This window comes from Amblyraja radiata, chromosome 10 (assembly GCF_010909765.2).
Source record: "Amblyraja radiata isolate CabotCenter1 chromosome 10, sAmbRad1.1.pri, whole genome shotgun sequence".
Classification (NCBI taxonomy): Eukaryota; Metazoa; Chordata; class Chondrichthyes; order Rajiformes; family Rajidae; genus Amblyraja; species Amblyraja radiata.
In genome coordinates this window covers 59,548,095-59,567,208 of record NC_045965.1, presented here as the reverse complement: position 1 = coordinate 59,567,208, position 19,114 = coordinate 59,548,095, and the positions used below count along the sequence as shown (strand labels likewise).

Sequence of the window (19,114 nt, the reverse complement as noted above, 5' to 3'; positions counted from 1 at the left end):
CTCCAAAGACGTACAGATTTGTAGGTTAAATGGTTTTGGTAAAATTGTAAATTGTCCCGAGTGTGTTACATAGTCACAACTTCATAAATGGCCGGCAATGTTTTTACCAGATTAAACCATTTATCAGCCAGCGGTGAGCCAGTGGTACCTTGTCCCTAATTAGAAACAGAAACATAGAAAGTAGGTGCAGGAGTAGGCCATTCGGCCCCTCGAGCCAGCACCGCCATTCAATATGATCATGGCTGATCATCCAAAATCAGTACCCCGTTCCTGCTTTTTCCCCATATCCCTTGATTCCGTTAGCCCTAAGAGCTAAATCTAACTCTCTCTTGAAAACATCCAGTGAATTGGCCTCCACTGCCTTCTGTGGCAGAGAATTCCAACAAAGATGTTAATAAGTGCTCAGCGATATATTATACCACAGTTTCCTATTGTAGGGTCACAGAAATTCTCAACGCATTTTTAAACTCTTTATCCAAGCACAACGGTTGTAGCGCGTCAGAGCAAAGCATTAAATATATCTGCAGACCTTAACTAAAAAACGGAACATATCATAACTGAGGCAGCACAGTGGTGCAGCGGTAGGGTTGCTGCCTTACAGCGCTTGCCGCGCCAGAGACGCGGGTTCGATTCTGACTAAGGGCGCTGTCCATATGGAGCTTGTACATTCTCCCCATGACCGCGTGGGTATTCTCCAAAATCTTTGGTTTTTCCTCCCGCACTCCAAAGATGTACAGGTTTGTAGGTTTCAGAAAGAACTGCAGATGCTGGAAAAATCGAAGGTAGACAAAAATGCTGGAGGAACTCAGCGGGTGAGGCAGTGTCTATGGCGAGAAGAAATAGGCGATGTTTCGGGTCTTCAGTCTGAAGAAGGGTCTCGACCCGAAACGTTGCCTATCTAATTCTCTCCATAGATGCTGCCTCACCCGCTGAGTTCCTCCAGCATTTTTGTCTACCTCAGGTTTGTAGGTTAATTGGCCCCTTGGTATAAGTGAAAATTGTCCCTAGTTTGTGTAGTATAATGTAGATGTGTGGGGATCTACTGGCCAGTGTGGACTTGGTGGGCAGAATGGTCCTTTTCTGCGCTGTGTCTCGAAACTAAACTAACAAAGCAAGGAAACCATGGAAATGTAACGAAAGGACTGAACACTGAACATAACTAGAGACATTCATACACAACGCCTATAGTGCCCACTGCTTCTTTATCTATATGGGGTGATTGGTGCCCTTTGTATTCAGTATTCAATATTCAGTATTTACTTTAATGTTATTTTAACTGAGTACTTACATACACAGATAAAACAAAAAATTGTTTCTCAATCAGTTCCCATCAGTGCGGTTAATAAAAACAGAATAAATACATATAGCTTTAAAAATTAAAATTACCATATCTAAAATAGGCCTAAATACACCTTTTCACCTGAATACACCTTTTGAAAAAAGCATCAGGGGTTAAGTTGCTGGGCAGCAGGTTGAGATGCCACTGTTCACAGCCACTCTAAATATGCCTTTATTCTAGACTTCAGAGTGACATTGCTTTTGCAGCCCTCTCTCTTACCAGAAACAACAATCGATTCTATACACGAGACTAATTCCATCAATAATGTGCAAGCTCTTACACTATTCCAATGCCAATGGCAAAACAGGCATCACTTCCCAGCATATAATGATTAGTATGGGGTGGCAGGGCCTGTCGGGAGAAGGCAGGAGTATGGGGATGAGAGGGAATATTAGCTCAGCCATGATTGAATGGCGGGGTAGACTCGACGGGTTGAATGGCCTAATTCTAATCCTATAATTTATGAATGTAATAATTTCATCAGGTTTGCTCCTAGAGTCCCAGGTTCAGTTCTGACACCAGGTGCTGTCTGTATGGAGTTTGTACTGGTAAATGGTAGGGAAATGGTAAATGGTAGGGAATTGAAGAATGCAGGTGAACAGAGGGATCTGGGAATAACTGTGCACAGTTCCCTGAAAGTGGAATCTCATGTAGATAGGGTGGTAAAGAAAGCTTTTGGTGTGCTGGCCTTTATAAATCAGAGCATTGAGTATAGAAGTTGGGATGTAATGTTAAAATTGTACAAGGCATTGGTGAGGCCAATTCTGGAGTATGGGGTACAATTTTGGTCGCCTAATTATAGGAAGGATGTCAACAAAATAGAGAGAGTACAGAGGAGATTTACTAGAATGTTGCCTGGGTTTTAGCAACTAAGTTACGGAGAAAGGTTGAACAAGTTAGGGCTTTATTCTTTGGAGCGCAGAAGGTTAAGGGGGGACTTGATAGAGGTCTTTAAAATGATGAGAGGGATAGACAGAGTTGACGTGGATAAGCTTTTCCCACTGAGAGTAGGGAAGATTCAAACAAGGGGACATGACTTGAGAATTAAGGGACAGAAGTTTAGGGGTAACATGAGGGGGAACTTCTTTACTCAGAGAGTGGTGGCTGTGTGGAATGAGCTTCCAGGGAAGGTGGTGGAGGCAGGTTCGATTTTATCATTTAAAAATAAATTGGATAGTTATATGGACGGGAAAGGAATGGAGGGTTATGGTCTGAGCGCAGGTATATGGGACTAGGGGAGAATACGTGTTCGGCACGGACTAGAAGGGTCGAGATGGCCTGTTTCCGTGCTGTAATTGTTATATGGTTATATGGTTATATGGTACGTTCTCCCTGTGACCGCGTGTGTGTTCTCCGGGTGCACCAGTTTCATGCCGCACTCCAAAGGCATGCAGGTTTGTAGGTTAATTGGCTCCGGTAAAATTGTAAATTGTCCCTAGTGTGTGTAGGGGTGATCGCTGTTCGATGCATACCTGGTAGTTCGAAGGGCCTGTTTCCGTTCTGTATCTCTGTAGTCCAAAGATTTGGAAAAATAAAACCCAGTTCCCTCCCTGGAGAACTGACGTTTAATTATCCGAGGAATCTGAATTCGCAACATCGCTTGGATAGTTGGAATGTTCCCAGCTTCTCGCAATAACTTAATGAGGTGAATTTTAATTGCCCAACAACACAGCCTAGTAATGAAGAGGGTGAACAATGTCTGAATACTAAATCAGAACTCTCAAACTCCTGACACGAGGCCAGCACGTGACTGCTGCCAATTTGGATAGAGTGGATGTGGGGAGGATGTTCCCACTGGTGGGAGAGTCTAGGACCAGAGGTCGTAGCCTCAGAATTAAAGAACGATCCTTTAGGAAGGCTAGACCCAAAATGCTGGAGTAACTCAGCGGGACAGGCAGCATCTCTGGAGAGAAGGAATGGGTGACGTTTCGGGTCAGAGACCCTTCTTCAGACTGAGAGTCAGGGGAGACGGAGTCGCAGAGATATGGAAGGGTAAGGTGTGAAAATGAGATCTGAAGTCAAAGGTAGACAATGAAATCAAAGGGGATGAAGCTCCAAGGGAAATGTAGAATGGGTCATTGTTAGCTAGTGGAAGGTGACAACAAAGCAGACAAAGATAATATTTAATCAGGACAGTCAGACTGGTTGGAGAACTGGGATGAGGAGGGATGGAGAGAGCGGGACGGCAAGGTTTACTTGAGGTTAGAGAGGTCAACATTCATTCACTCCAGTAGGAAGGAGACGAGGAGGAATTTCTTTAATCAGAGGGTGGTGAATCTGTGGAATTCTTTGCCACAGACGGCTGTGGAGGCCAAATCAGTGGATATTTGTAAGGCAGAGATAAGATTCTTGATTAGTACGGGTGTCATGGGTTATGGGGAGAAGGCAGGAGAATGGGGTTAGGAGGGAGTGATAGATCAGCCATGACTGAATGGTGGAATAGACCTGATGGGCCGAATGGCCCAATTCTGCTCCAATCACTTATGAACTAATGCATTTGTGCTGACAACAAAGTAAACTTTGAAGTAATGTCATCTCCTTTATGCTTCCACTCACTGTCTTCTGCAGGTGACAGGGATGTTTTCCGTGACCGAGTTCAAGTGGCTGACTGACCCGCAAACAGCTTACCGCATACTGAAGCCCTGGTGGGATGTGTTTAGCCATTACATCAGCATGGTGATGCTCCTGATAGCACTGCTGGGTGGAACTCTTCAGATAGCCCAGAACAAGATGCTGTGCCTTCCGTGCAAACTGGTGGTGGACAATTATTGCAGGCCACCTTGGGAGCTGAAGGGCTCAAACGGGAGCATTCTTCCTCTGACTGGGATTAGGAACCTCCTTGACAGGCAGCAGTACGCCTTCATCGACGCCGTGTGCTACGAGAAGCAGCTCCATTGGTTCTCCAAGTTCTTCCCCTACCTGGTGCTGTGGCAGACCCTGGTCTTCCTCATCTGCAGCAACTTCTGGTTCAAGTACCCGAGCACCAGCTCCAGGCTAGAGCATTTCATCACCATTCTCCACAAGTGCTTCGACTCTCCCTGGACCACCCGGGCCCTCTCGGAGGCGGTGGACATCGTGAGCGAGAAGCAACCCTACCGCAAGTCCAAGGTGGCCATCAAGGTGTCCTTCTCGTCCATCGGCGCCGAGGCCGGCGGCGCCAAGCTCACCCAGAGCAGGGTGGAGCCCAACCTGGCCGACACGGCCGAGAGGACCATCTTGGACCAGAAGGAAGGTGAGCAGGCCAAGGCCATCTTCGAGAAGGTGAAGAAGTTCAAGGTGCACGTGGAGGCAAAAGACATCATCTACAGACTGTACATGCGGCAGATCATCATCAAGGTGGTCCTATTCCTGATTATCATTACCTATACACCTTATTATGTGGTCAACATGAAATTTGATCTCCATTGTAAAGTGGACATCGAGATGTTTACAGGATACAGGGAGTATCACTGTGTCCATTCCTTGGCGACCATGTTCAGGGTCCTAGCATCTTTCTATGCGATGTTGGTGGCGGTACATGGAATACTCAATGCTTATAGCCTCTACTGGATGCTCAGGCGCTCGCTGAAGAAATATTCCTTTGAGACGGTCCGCGAGGAAAGTAGCTACAGGGACATCCCCGACATCATCAACGACTTTGCCTTCATTCTTCACCTCTCCGACCAGTATGACCCCCTTTATTCCAAGCGCTTCTCCGTCTTCCTCTCGGAGGTCAGCGAGAAAAAGCTGAAGCAGATTAACCTCAATTTGGAGTGGACCGCCGAGCGGCTGAGGCACAAGCTGCAGAAAAACTCCCAGGACAAGGTGGAGCTGTCCCTGTTCATGATCAACGGGCTTCCCGACGCCGTCTTCGACCTGAAGGAGCTGGAGGTTTTGAAACTGGAGCTGATAACGGAAGCCAAGTTCCAGGCGGCCATGTCTCAGCTGACCAACCTGAAGGAACTGCACCTGTACCACTCGCCCAGCGTGGTGGACCCCCAGGCGTTGAGCCACCTGGCTGAAAACCTGCAAACGCTGCACATCAAGTTCACCGACATGGACAAAGCCCCCCGCTGGATATTCAACCTGAAGAACCTGACCGAGCTCCACATGACGGGCAACATAAGGTTGGAGAAGAACCAGTTCATGTCCCTCATGGGGTTTGAGAACCTGAAGAAACTGAAGGTGTTGTACTTGAAAAACAGCCTCCCCCACATCCCGGCTGTTATCACGGGCACTGGGCTCCTCTTGAACCGGCTGTGCATCGACAACGAGGGGACCAAAATGACCGTCTTCAACACGCTGAAGAACATGGTCAGCCTCACCCACCTGGAGCTCCACAACTGCGACCTGGAGCGCATTCCGCACTCGATATTCAGCTTGTACAATCTGCGCGAAATTGACCTGAAGGGCAACAGGTTGAAGACCATCGAGGAGATTATTAGTTTCCAGCACTTGAAGTGGCTCTCTTGCCTCAAGCTTTGGCACAACGCGATCGCGTACATACCGCTCCAAATTGGAATACTGTCAAACCTGGAGCAGTTGTACCTCAATAACAACAGAATCGAAACTATCCCCCCGCAGCTGTTTTTATGCAGCAAGTTACGGTACTTGGACGTCAGTCACAACCACTTGACTGCAATCGGGGAAGAGATTGGAGAACTGGCGCATCTTCAGTACCTCAACGTCTCTAACAATAACGTGAGTAGACCATTGTCAATGGAAGTCGGCATGAGTACACCTCAACCTCTTTCATTCATGTCCTGTAACTTAAAGGGGGGGTTGCACTTAAGGTCATCGGGTCAAAGGGCGTCAAAGTGTAAAAACCCACTTGAGAACCATGGGCGACTTTAAAATTTTACAGTCAGATACCTCACACCCTCTAGTCCTGGCAACATCCTGGTAAATCTTTTCTGAACCCAGGGGCGGAAACCCCGGGGGGGGGGGGGGGGCCAGAGGGGACATGTCCCCCCCCCCATGTTTTGAGAGGTGGGCGACATCCCCGCCAGGTTAACCTGCCTGGGCTTGCGGGAAATATGGGCAGCGCGGAGAAGCAGCGCTGGTATCCCGTCAGTCCAGACAGGGCTGTTGATTAACCCGATGAGACAGGCAGAGTTGAGCTGCATTTAGCGCTGGGTTGAGCCTCCGAAGCCTCGCGCTCCTCTAGTATCTTTGCTCGCCCGCGTGTGTGAGTGTGCGCATGCGCGCGGCCGCCAAAAAATTGTGTCCCCCGTCCCCTCCATGTTTTGATAGTGAGTTCAGCTCTTGTCTGAACCCTTTCAAGCTTGACAATATATTTCCTATAACATGGTACCCAGAACTGAACACAATATTCTAAATACTGTCTCACCAACGTCTTACACAACTGCAAATTGACCTTCCAACATCCATACTCAATACTCTGACTGATGAAGGCCAAAGTGCCAAAAGCCTTTTTGAACATCTTATCTACCTGCGACTCGACCTTCAAGGAACCATGCACCTGTACTCCTAGATCCCTCTGCTCTACAACACTACCCAGAGGCCTACCATTTAGCCCTTGTTCGACGTCCCAAAATGCAACACCTCACACTTCTCTGTATTAAATTCCATCAACCATTCCTCCGCCCACCTGGCCAATCAATCCAGATCCTGCTGCAATCGTTCACAACCATTTTCACTATCTGCGAAACCGCTAACTTTTGTATCATCAGCAAACTTGCTAATCTTGTCCTGTATGTTCTCAACCAAATCATTGATGTAGATGACAAACAGTAACGAGCCCAGCACGGAACCCTGAGGCACACCACTAGTCACAGGCATCCAGTCTGAGAAGCAACCTTCCACCATTAACCTGTGCTTCCTTCCATGGAGCCAATTTGCTATCCATTCAGCTATCTCTCCTTGGATCCCATGCGATCTCACCTTCCAGACAGCCTACCATGCAGAACCTTGTTGAATGCCTTACTGAAGTCCATGTACACAACATCGACAGCTCTGACCTCATCAACCTTTTTGGTCACGTCTTCAAAAAAATCAATCAGATTTGTGAGACACGACCTCCCACATTCAAAACCATGCTGACTATCTCTAATCAGCCCTTGCCCATCCAAATGCCTGTGTATCCTATCCCTCAGAATACTCTCCTGTAACTTACCAACTACAGATGTTAAGCTCACCGGCATACAATTCCCAGCAGGTTCCCTGCAGCCCTTATTGAAAAGAGGTACAACATTTGCCACCCTCCAGTCTTCCGGCTTCTCTCCTGTATTTAAGGTCGACTCATAAATTTAAACCAGGGCCCCCGCAATTTCATCTCTAGTTTCCCACAATGTCCTCGGATATATCTGATCAGGCCCTGGAGATTTGTCTACCTTCAAACACGACAATACCTTCAGTACTTCTTCGACGGTAACCCTGACTGCACTCAAGACACTTCCAGTAACTGCTCCAATTTCCCCCATCCTGCTATCTTTCTCCTCGGTAAATACAGAGGAGAAATAGTAAGATTAAATGAGAACTTACCAGTTTGAAGTTTGATCGTTATTTTATGAGGAGTAACGTTGAGGGATTACGTGAAGAAGCCCGCCAGGACGCATGCGTGTCATTCTTCAAAGCAGCGGTGTGAAATCACAGATGACTGTAATGACTAAACATAGTAAGATTAGAGAAGAGATACCAGTTGAGTATATGATCAAGGGTGGGAGCGGAGGGCACGTAATCCCTCAACGTTACTCCTCATAAAATAACGATCAAACTTCAAACTGGTAAATTCTCGTTTAATCTTACTATTTTACTTCGGAGTCACGTGAGTGACTACGTGAAGATTTTAAAGCTCTGTGATTTCATGCCGTGGAAACGAGTCCATGCATCACATCTGCCTTGATTATGGGGAGAATAGTGTTAACATCATTAGACATCAATACGATATTGAAAACCCAACGATAAATATATTAACACCAAATTATAGCCCCTATTTATGGGGTAAATGATATTACAGAACTTAAAATTGTTTCTGCAAATGTTCCAGGTTCAATGACTGGTTTGTTATAAAATCGTTGGAAAGTTTTCTCCGTTGACCATCCTGCTGTCTTGAGGATTTGGTCCATAGGAACATCCAACTTCATAGCTGCCGATGTAGCTGCAGCCCTGGTGGAGTGAGATTTAAAATACTAGTGTCTACTCCAGCCTTATTAGGACCTGTTTGAGCCATCTAGAGATGGTCTGGACTGTCACTGTTTTGAGTGGCTGTTTGTAGCTGATTAAAAGTGACATTTCTTTCCCTCTGATGATCTTAGTATACTCCATATATAATAGTAAGTGTGTTACGAAACAGAGACGATCATCTGTCGGGTATGCCCTGAATTCTGTTTTTAGGCCTGCTGACCCCTGTCTGTTCTGTTTGACTAATTCATTGATGTGAAAAGTTAAATTTCCAGATGAAATAGTCATGTTGTCCAGCCTTAGTTTCTGTAGTGACTGGACCCTTTGTGCCGTGACCAAGGCCATCAGCATGACTGTTTTCATAGTCAGTTTCTGTAGGGACAGAGCTGTAGCTGGAGACCAGTTTCTTAACATGATCAGTACAATGCTCACATCCCATATTTGGGAGTACCAGGTTCTTGGGGGATTAACATTAAAATGCCCCTCATGAGTTTGGTTACCAGGGTGTGTCCCAACAGAATGCCGCTCTGTTCCTTGCCACAGGTATGTTGACAGAGCACTTCTGGCGCAGTTGATGGCACTATGACTGAGCCTCTCATCGTAATGGAGGCTTGCCTGGAATTCCAGAACAGATGGGATGTTCACAGATCTGTGGGTGATGTTTATTGTTGTGACAGTACTTCCCATTTCTTGATGACACCAAGTACTGTTTTTTGGTGGACTGTCTGTGGGCCGCTGAAATAATATCCACTGTTCGGTCCGTCAGTCCCAGGTGTAGTAGAGGTGCTTTCAAACTCTACAAATTAATAGGTTTATATAATTATGACATGGGTAACTTCCCCTTGTTGCGGGATGAACCAGTAAATTAGGTCTATGATGGATGGTGATGCATGGTTCTAATACCATGTCGAGTATCACCGGGACCCATGGTTGAGTAGGCCAATCGGGTACTATCAAAATACCAGACGCGGAGTCTTGCTGTATATTCCTAAATACCCGATTGATGAGGCAGAAAGGAGGGAATGCATAAATAAACAATCCCCCAATGCAGCGAAAATGCATCTGTTCCCACTGCCCCAGGTTCTGGTTCCCATGAACATAATTCGATAGCTGGTGTGAGCCTGGATGCGAATAGGTCGATATCTGGTGTTCCATACCATGCTGTAATTTCAGCAAATACATTTTTATCCAACATCCATTCAGTGTTTTCATTGAATTTGCGTGACCTGTTGTCTGCCACTAAATTTAGTTTACCTGGTAAGTAGGTAGCTATATCCAAATATCTCTCTCTGGATACACTATTGCCAAATTGTGTCGGCCAGATTGTCACATAATGTCGATTTGTTTCCACCCATATGGTTGATATATGCTACCACGGTGGTGTTGTCAATTTGTAGTCTAACAAGCTGGTGATATAACCCAGAACAATATGACTTAAGGCCATGGAATGCACTTAACATTCCCAGGTAGTTTATGCCCAGTGTTTGTAATAATGATGCCTCCTGTGCATTCCATCTCCCCCACAGCTGGAGATGGAATTGGTAACACCCCATCCAAGTGCACCGGCATCAGTTTGTAGTTCCATAGACGGGTAGCTGATAATGTTTGGATAGGAACAATGCGTAATGTTATCTTTCCACCATAATTTTTGAGTGCTCGTATTTTAGCCCTCTGTAATTTTTGATAATGTAAAGGTCCGATTTGTGTGGCTGGAAATGCAGCCACTATTATGCCAATTATTCTTGCTACCAGTTTGATGGATGGTTTTGTGATGTCAATGATTTTGCTGCAAGCCTCCATTAAGGCTGTAACCTTTTCTTTCGGCAAAGTCACTGACATGTGAACTGAGTTAAGGGTGAACCCCAGATGATCCATTGTGTTAAATAACATCTGTGGTCACCTCTAATGGGTACTGTATAGTAAGCATCTTTTAAAACGATGCTTGCCATGTAGTAACCTAGGAAATCAATTGCTTAGCAGTAACAAAGGTTTCCATCTAGTAATGAATCTTCTCATCTCATATATAGTACGAAAGTATTCAAAGTAGTCAAATCTATGATGATGCGGTAACCACCATCTTGTTTACGATAAAGATTTTGGACACGGATTCCTGTGATTCGTGTTGGGTTTCCTCCATTAGTCCTTTTTTATATGGCCACTGTAGTTCAGCATGCGCTTTTGATTTTCCTTTGCCTGTAAGCACGAACATTCGGTTCGGTACATGCTGATCTGGAGGATTATGTTTTTGTATAAATTCTATGGTATAACCCTATACTTCTGAAAATATAAATGTCGGTAGTTAATTTATTCCATGCATCCAGATAGAATTGTAATCTCCCACCAACCTCGTAAGGAACCAGACCCACCTACCTCCATGGTTACTATTGGTAGGTTTGTTACTTTTTCGGCACCCTCCGTGGACGTTGAGGCGCTGGTGTCTGGATCTGTAGTTGGGTCGGTGTTGAGGGTTAGCGCATTCCCCAGGAAGGCCGGTCTGGGCCATGGCCTAAAAAGACCGATGGTGAGTGTTCCTGACCTTTGAGCTTTCACCAGTTTGTCTTGGCCGACTGGTGGTGCATAGGGGTGCTTTTTCTGGCCGAAGTAATTTTTAGATGTTGCTTTAATGAGCCCCAGGGTTTTACCCTCTTCGTTAAGTTCTTTTATCTGTTTTGATAAGTTGCCTCCAAATAGTAATATTGGTGGTTTGGAGGTTCCAGGTTTGCATAGGCCTGCAAATTAGGGTCTAAAGCCGGTTAGATGGCACTTCTTCCTAATGCTGTTTACTCGTATTGGTAGTTGCAAAATAAAGCCAGTGCATCCTGGTGATCTTGTGTCATGTCTTTTTTGTTTATTGTGCGGGCGAAAACCGTAATTCCCGCGTTAGGACTTTCAGAACTTTCTGTAGTTTCAAGTCCCTGGCTCTGATTGAGGCTCCGACATGTTTTCAAATACACTGGTTGACACTGGGAACATTCAGTGTTTTGCAGTTCCCTGGTGGTAAGTGTCTTGCTGTGGTGTCCAATAATGCCTGTCCTTATAGCTGGTTGAATGACAAATGGTTGATACTTGCAGCTATTTTAGGTTCCAGGTTTTGGCCAGTTTGGTTGGGTTGAATAAACTGGGACACCATATCCAATAGGTTTTCTTGCACCCCATGTGCACTAGGGGTATGTTCTGCACCCCTCTTCAGGGCCCAGAATTGACCCCCTGTACTCCCCTCTGATGAGGGAGAAACACTGTGCAGCCCTACAAGAGGTACTGCTGTAGGACTTACTAGCTGCCCACTGTGACTAGTCTCCATCTCCCGGAGCCTGTCACTTTGGAGTACACCAACAGCCTCTCGGGCACTGGCCACTCACGGCTGCTCCAGTTCCTGCAGCCGCTCCAACCGGCTCCAATGCTCACGGGCACTGGCCGTCGCGGCTGCTCTTGTTCCCCGCTCCCAGCCGCTCCAACCGGCTCCAATGCTCTCGGGCACTGGCCGCTCGCGGCTGCTCCTGAAGCCGCTCCAACCGGCCCCAATGCTCACGGGCACTGGCTGCTCGCGGCTATTCAGAGTCGGACTCATCGGAGTCAACGACTCCGTTAGTTTTTTGCTTCGCTCTACCGCCCATGGCCGGTGCGGGACCGAAGTCAGGCACAGCTGTTCCCATTACGGGAGATTGGCGTGCCGTTGGCTGCTGCTGCTGGCTGCCCGCAACTCCGCGGTTCTCCCCCGCAAGCTTTTTCGCAGCCTTCGTGGATCTGGTCCATGTCTCCACCTGTAAGGTAAGTGGAAGGAACGCAGAGTCTCCTTACCTGCTGTTCCCAGCTTTCAAGTTCTGCCGCTAAGGGGAACGTTGTTCCCCCTGCTGTGACTCGTTGCAATGCGCGTAGCGATATGACACGCATGCGTCCTGGCGGGGTTCTTCACGTAGTCACTCACGTGACTCCGAAGTAAAATACTCATTTAGGACCATGCCCATCTCCTGTGGCTCCACACAGAGGTGACCGCTTTGATTCCTGAGAGGTCCCACTATCTCTCTAGTTACCTTCCCCCCCCCCCCCCCCCCCCCCCTTATGTATTTATAAAATATTTTGGGATTGTCCTTAATACTACCCACCAGAGCTATCTCCTGGACCCTTTTTACCCTTCTGATTTTCGTTTCTAGTTTACTCCTTAGTTCCCGAAACTCCTCCAGAGATACACTTGATCCCAGCTGCCTATACCTGTCCCATGCATCCTTCTTGTTTTTGCTTAACGTCTCAATTTCCCTCGTCAGCCAAGCTTCCTTATGTTTGCCTGCTTTGCCCTTCTCTCTAAGGTGGAGGTACATATCCTGAGCTTTCTTCAGTACACTTTTAAAAACATCCCACTGGCCAATATTCCTTTCCCCTCTAATAACCTGCTGCAGTCAACTTGAGCGAGACCTTCCCTCATACCCTCAAGGTTGGCCTTACCCCGGTTGAGCATTTTACATGAATACAATCGAGCCATTTACAGTGTATAGATACACGATAAGGGAATTAACGTTTAGTGCAAGATGTTTAGTTTAGTTTAGAGATGCAACATGGAATCAGGCCCTTGGGCACACCGAGTCCGCACCGACCAACAATCACCCGTACATTAGTTCTATGTTATCCTTATTTCACATCCCACACACTAGAGGCAATTTACAGAAGCCAAGTAACCCACAAACCCGCACGTCTTTGGAATGTGGGAGGAAACCGGAGCACCCGGAGTAAATATCTGATCCACTGCCTCAAATTCCTTCTCTGGCAGCTCTTTCCATTTACCCACCACCCTCTGAGTGAAAAAGGTTCTGATTAAATCTTCCTCCTCTTACCTTAAACCTATGTCCTCAGGTTCTTGATTCCCATACTCTGGGTAAAAGACTCTGTGCATTCACCCCATCAATTCCTCTCACGATTCAGGGCAATTTAAATGTTTCACATAAGTAGCCTCTGCCTCTTTGAAGAAACTTCACAGTGACGAAGAAGTGTATTAGTTGGAAAAGGTTTATTAAGCCCCTGTCTCACAATGCAGGTTCACCCAAGAGTTCTCCCGAGTTTAAAAAAAAAATCAAACTCGTGGTACTTCTTCACGGGTATTTCTTTACACTGTTGAAAAAACTTCACGAGTTTCCGCATTTCCCGAGTACCTGCCGTTAGCGTTACGAGCCGCTAAGAGACGTCCCGAGCTCCGACGTACCCACTACGTACATTCTACGTACTTACCACGAGTTTGATTTTTTTTTTTTAACTTGGGAGAGCTCTTGGGTAAACTCGCATCATGAGACAGGCCCTTTAGAGTCAGATCGCTATTCACATGAAGAACCAGGTAATAGTCCAGAAGGAGTCTCGCAGGGGTCAGTGTTGGGGCCACTATTCTTCACGTTGTATATCAATGATATGGATGGGGGAATTGAAGGCTTTGTGGCCATGTTTGCAGCTGATACGAAGAAAAGCGGAGGATCAGGTAGTGTAGAGAAAGCAGCAACTCTGCAGAAGGACTTGGACAGGTAGGGAGAGTGGGCAAAGAAGTGGCAGATAGCTACAGCATAGCAAAGTGTGGAGTCGTGCATTTTGATAGTATTCTTTTTCAGAGATACAGCCATTTTTCTCTGAGAAAAAGGCCCTTCAGCCCACCGAGTCCATGCCGACCAGCGATCCCCGCACACTAACACCATCCTACACACACCAGGGACAATTTACAATTTTTTCTAAACCAATTAGCCTACAAACCTGAACGTTTTTGTGGTAGGAAACCGGAGAAAACCCACGGGGTGGTCATGGGGAAGAAAGTACAAACTCTGTACAGACAGCACCTGTAGTCAGGATCGAACCTGGGTCGCTGCCACTTTAAGGCAGCAGCTCTACCACCATGCCACTGTGCTGCCCTAGTAGCAATAAAGGCCTAGACCATTTTCTAAATGGGGTGAGAATTCACTAATCGGAGATACAATGGGACTTGGGAGTGTTGGTGCAGGATACCCAAAAAGTGAATTTGCAAGTCGAATGGGTAGCAAGGAAGACAAATGCAATGTTAGCATTTCGAGAGGACTAGAATTTAAAACCTGAGAATTAAAAAATTGAGGCTGTATAAATTCAGATTCAGATTCAGATTCAGATTCAAACTTTATTGGTATTGTGCAGTGTACAGTACAGAGACAACAAAATGCAGTTAGCATCTCCCTAGAAGAGCGACATAGAATATGAGCAATAAATAAATATATTTACGTGCATACAGTCATAGTAGTGCAATTATTTTCTTCCTGGTGGAAGGAGTGTCCGGGGGGAGGGGGGGGGGGGGGGGGGGTTGATTGGCAATCACCGAGGTACCAATCACCGAGTGTTGAGTCGTGTAACAGCCGCAGGGAAGAAGCTGTTCCTGGACCTGCTGGTCCGGCAACGGAGAGATCTGTAGCGCCTCCCGGATGGTAGGAGGGTAAACAGTCTGTGGTTGGGGTGAGAGCAGTCCTTGACTTAAAGCACTGGTGTGGCCGCATTTGGAGTATTGTGAGCAGTTTTTGGCCCCGTATCTGTAGAAGGATATGTTGGCATTGTAGAGGGTCCAGAGGAGGTTTACGAGAACGATCCCAGGAATGATCAGGTTAACATATGATGAGCGTTTGATGGCACTCGGCCTATACTCGATGGAGTTTAGAAGGATGAGGGGACACCTTATTGAAACTTACCGAATAGTGAAAGGCCTGGATAGAGAGAATGTAGAGAGGATGTTTCCACTAGTGGGAGAGTCTAGCACCAGAGGCCACAGCCTCAGAATAAAAGGACCTACCTTTAGAAAGGAGATGAGCTGGAATTTCTTTAGTCTTTAGGGTGGTGAATCTGTGAAATTCATTTCCACAGATAGCTGTGGAGGCCAAGTCGATGGATATTTTTAATGCAGAGAGCGAGCGGGCAAAAGGCTCTGCGCATTTACCCAATCTATTCCTCTCATGAACATACGCTTTATAAGATCACCCCTCATCCTCGTGCGCTCCAAGGAATAAAGTCCTAGCCTGCTCAACCTCTCCCGATATATCATCATATTGCATGCAACTCCAAAAAATTCCCCATATCTCTTGATTCCTTTAGCCCTAAGAGCTAAATCTAGCTCTCTCTTGTAAACATCCAGTGAATTGGCCTCCACTGCCTTCTGTGGCAGAGAATTCCACATTCCCCATGAACCATCAACTGACCAGAGCAACATGACATAAGACACTGATTTTGCTAAAACGCCAACTTTTATCACAATTTCCTGGTATTCTTCTCAGCCAGTGTGTTTCTCTTTTCTAACGCTTATACTTTTTGTTTTCTGGAACTCCTCTGTCCTATTTTTTAACAATTATAGATTGCTCGCTTCCAAATTACTCCTGCTTTTTTTTTCCATTTTTGTCAATGCTTGGACTCCAGTTTCCTGAGCTGCACTTGAGTGTTCCCGGGCACCCTTTCTCCCAGTTTGTGCGGAGATGGGAACAGTTACCTCCTGGGGCCCTGGGAAGCGTAAACACTCCGAACCCAGGGGGGGGGAGTTCCTCGAAATTGGAGAAATCAGCGTTCATAGGTCCAGCGTCACTTGGGTAGAGGTGAATTGAACAACATAGAAACATAGAAACAAGGTGCAGGAGTAGGCCATTCAGCCCTTCGAGCCTGCACCGCCATTCAATATGATCATGGCTGATCATCCAACTCAGTATCCTGTACCTGCCTTCTCTCCATACCCCTTGAACCCTTTAGCAACAAGGGCCACATCTAAATCCCTCTTAAATATAGCCAATGAACTGGCCTCAACTACCTTCTGTGGCAGAGAATTCCAGAGATTCACCACTCTCTGTGTGAAAAATGTTTTGCTCATCTCGGTCCTAAAAGATTTCCCCCTTATCCTTAAACTGTGATCCCTTGTTCTGGACTTCCCCAACATCGGGAACAATCTTCCTGCATCTAGCCTGTCCAACCCCTGAAGAATTTTGTAAGTTTCTATAAGATCCCCCCTCAATCTTCTAAATTCTAGCGAGTACAAGCCGAGTCTATCCAGTCTTTCTTCATATGAAAGTCCTGACATCCCAGGAATCAGTCTGGTGAACCTTCTCTGTACTCCCTCTATGGCAAGAATGTCTTTCCTCAGATTAGGAGACCAAAACTGTACCCAATACTCCAGGTGTGGTCTCTCCAAGACCCTGTACAACTGCAGTAGAACCTCCCTGCTCCTATACTTAAATCCTTTTGCTATGACATAACACTAGCTTATGGAAGGATAATTCAGAAGGCTGATAACAGAAGGGAACAAGCTGTTCCTGAGCAGCTACGTCCCAATAACTCTCAGGATTTTCAACTGACCCTAATCCTGCCTCGCCAGTGGAACGCCATGGACCACTTCTGTGATTGCGTGGGTTTTCTCCAGGTGGCCCGGTTTCCTCCCACATCCCCAAAGATGTGCGGGTTTGTAGCTTAATTGGCTTCTGTAAATTGTCCCTGGTGTGTGTGGAGGAGGACAGTGTTTGCGTGTGGGGATCACTGGTCGGCACGGGCTCGGTGGGCCGAAGGGCCCGTATCTTCAAAACTAAAACTAAAAAACTGAAAACCAAAACGAAAGCTCATCTTGATGTTCTTTTTGCAGCTGGAAGCGTTACCAGATGGACTGTTTTCGTGCAAGAGCCTGCGGACGCTACTTGTGAGCAGTAACGGCCTGACGGTGCTCTCTCCACTGGTGGGCGAGCTGCTGAACCTTGTGTACCTTGAACTCCTGAGCAACCAGTTGGAACTGCTGCCCATGGAACTCAGCAACTGCAACCTGAAGCAAGGGGGCCTGGTGGTGGAAGAGGTCCTCTTCAACACCTTACCCGCTGCTTACAGGGAACATTTGGGAAAGAGCGAGAAAGATCAAGTATAATCCGAGCTTGTGGCCCAAATCCGCGGCCAACAGTGTCCACAGCATGCAGAGACCATGGGAAGAGACCTCCATCTTCTATCCTCGATGAGGATCTCGGATCTCACACTTGTCTTCAACATTTTTTTTTTTAAACAATGGATGTCAGATATCCAGGTGACCATATTAATCCCACCCCCCCTCCCCCCCAAAAAAACCCCCCAACATATTAGACGTGCTTGGGAATAATGTCAATCCTTAGCAAGTGGATTTTCAAAGGGAGTAGGGAAAAGCAATGAACGTTGATCAGGAATCTGAAAGCGACAATGCAACGAAGACTCAGCCATCCTCGATTTATAAGGGAGATGAGTTTGCTGGTTCATGTTATTTCAGTAATGTTTACAGGGTATTTAAATTTGCACATTGTACAGTCTGGGTATCTGTAGATGGGGGGTGGAGGGAGAAACATTGCAGATTCCCTAAATATATAAAGTGTTAAATAAAAGGAAAAATTGCACTAAAAGACTTTAAGGGGTGGTTTGACACCCCAAAGTTTGTTTCCTTTCCAATGTACACTCACAAGGTCATAAGGTTATGTGATAGGAGCCGAATTTGGTCATTTGGCCCATCATGTCTACTCCGCCATTCAATCATGGCTGATCTATCTTTCCCCCCTAACCCCATTCTCCTGCCTTCTCCCCATAACCCCTGACACCCTATCTATCTATCTCTGCCTTAAAAATATTCATTGACTTGGCATCCACAGCCTTCTGTGGCAATGAATTCCGCAGATTCACCGCCCTCCAACTAAAGAAACTCATCATCTCCTTCCTGGTGGCCGATTAGGAAAGGGGGAGATGCAACGAGACCTGGGTGTCATGGTACACCAGTCATTAAAAGTAGGCATGCAGGTGCAGCAGGCAGTGAAGAAGGCGAATGGTATGTTAGCATTCATAGCAAAAGGATTTGAGTATAGGAGCAGGGAGGTTCTACTGCAGTTGTACAGGGTCTTGGTGAGACCGCACCTGGAGTATTGCGTACAGTTTTGGTCTCCTAATCTGAGGAAAGACATTCTTGCCATAGAGGGAGTACAGAGAAGGTTCACCAGACTGATTCCTGGGATGTCAGGACTTTCATATGAAGAAAGACTGGATAGACTCGGTTTGTACTCGCTAGAATTTAGAAGATTGAGGGGGGATCTTATAGAAACTTACAAAATTCTTAAGGGGTTGGACAGGCTAGATGCAGGAAGATTGTTCCCGATGTTGGGGAAGTCCAGAACAAGGGGTCACAATTTAAGGATAAGGGGGAAATCTTTTAGGACCGAGATGAGGAAAACTTTTTTCACACAGAGAGTGGTGAATCTGTGGAATTCTCTGCCGCAGAAGGTAGTTGAAGCCAGTTCATTGGCTATATTTAAGAGGGAGTTAGATGTGGCCCTTGTGGCTAAAGGGATCAGGGGGTATGGAGAGAAGGCAGGTACAGGATACTGAGTTGGATGATCAGCCATGATCATATTGAATGGCGGTGCAGGCTCGAAGGGCCGAATGGCCTACTCCTGCACCTATTTTCTATGTTTCTATGTTTCTAAAAGAAAGTCCTTTAATTCTGAGGCTATGACTTCTAGTCCTAGACACTGCCACCCCTGGAAACATCCTCACCGGATTCCATTCTATCCAAGCCTTTCACTATTCGGTAAGTTTCAATGAGGTGTCCCCTCATCCTTCCAAACTCCAGCGAGCACAGGCCCAGTGCCGTCAAACGCCCATCAGATGTTAACCCACTCGCGTGGAAGCACTATCTGC

At 46.5% G+C, this 19,114-nt stretch overlaps 1 protein-coding gene across 1 annotated transcript; it reads left to right on the top strand.

The window, feature by feature from the left end:
* Positions 1-3,916: 3,916 nt before the first annotated feature.
* On the top strand, positions 3,917-17,333 carry LOC116978015 (volume-regulated anion channel subunit LRRC8B-like). Its single transcript, XM_033028998.1, has 2 exons — positions 3,917-6,019; positions 17,061-17,333. The coding sequence occupies exons 1-2, from the start codon at positions 3,917-3,919 to the stop codon at positions 17,331-17,333; spliced, it is 2,376 nt and encodes a 791-aa protein (XP_032884889.1).
* The last annotated feature ends 1,781 nt before the right edge of the window (positions 17,334-19,114 follow it).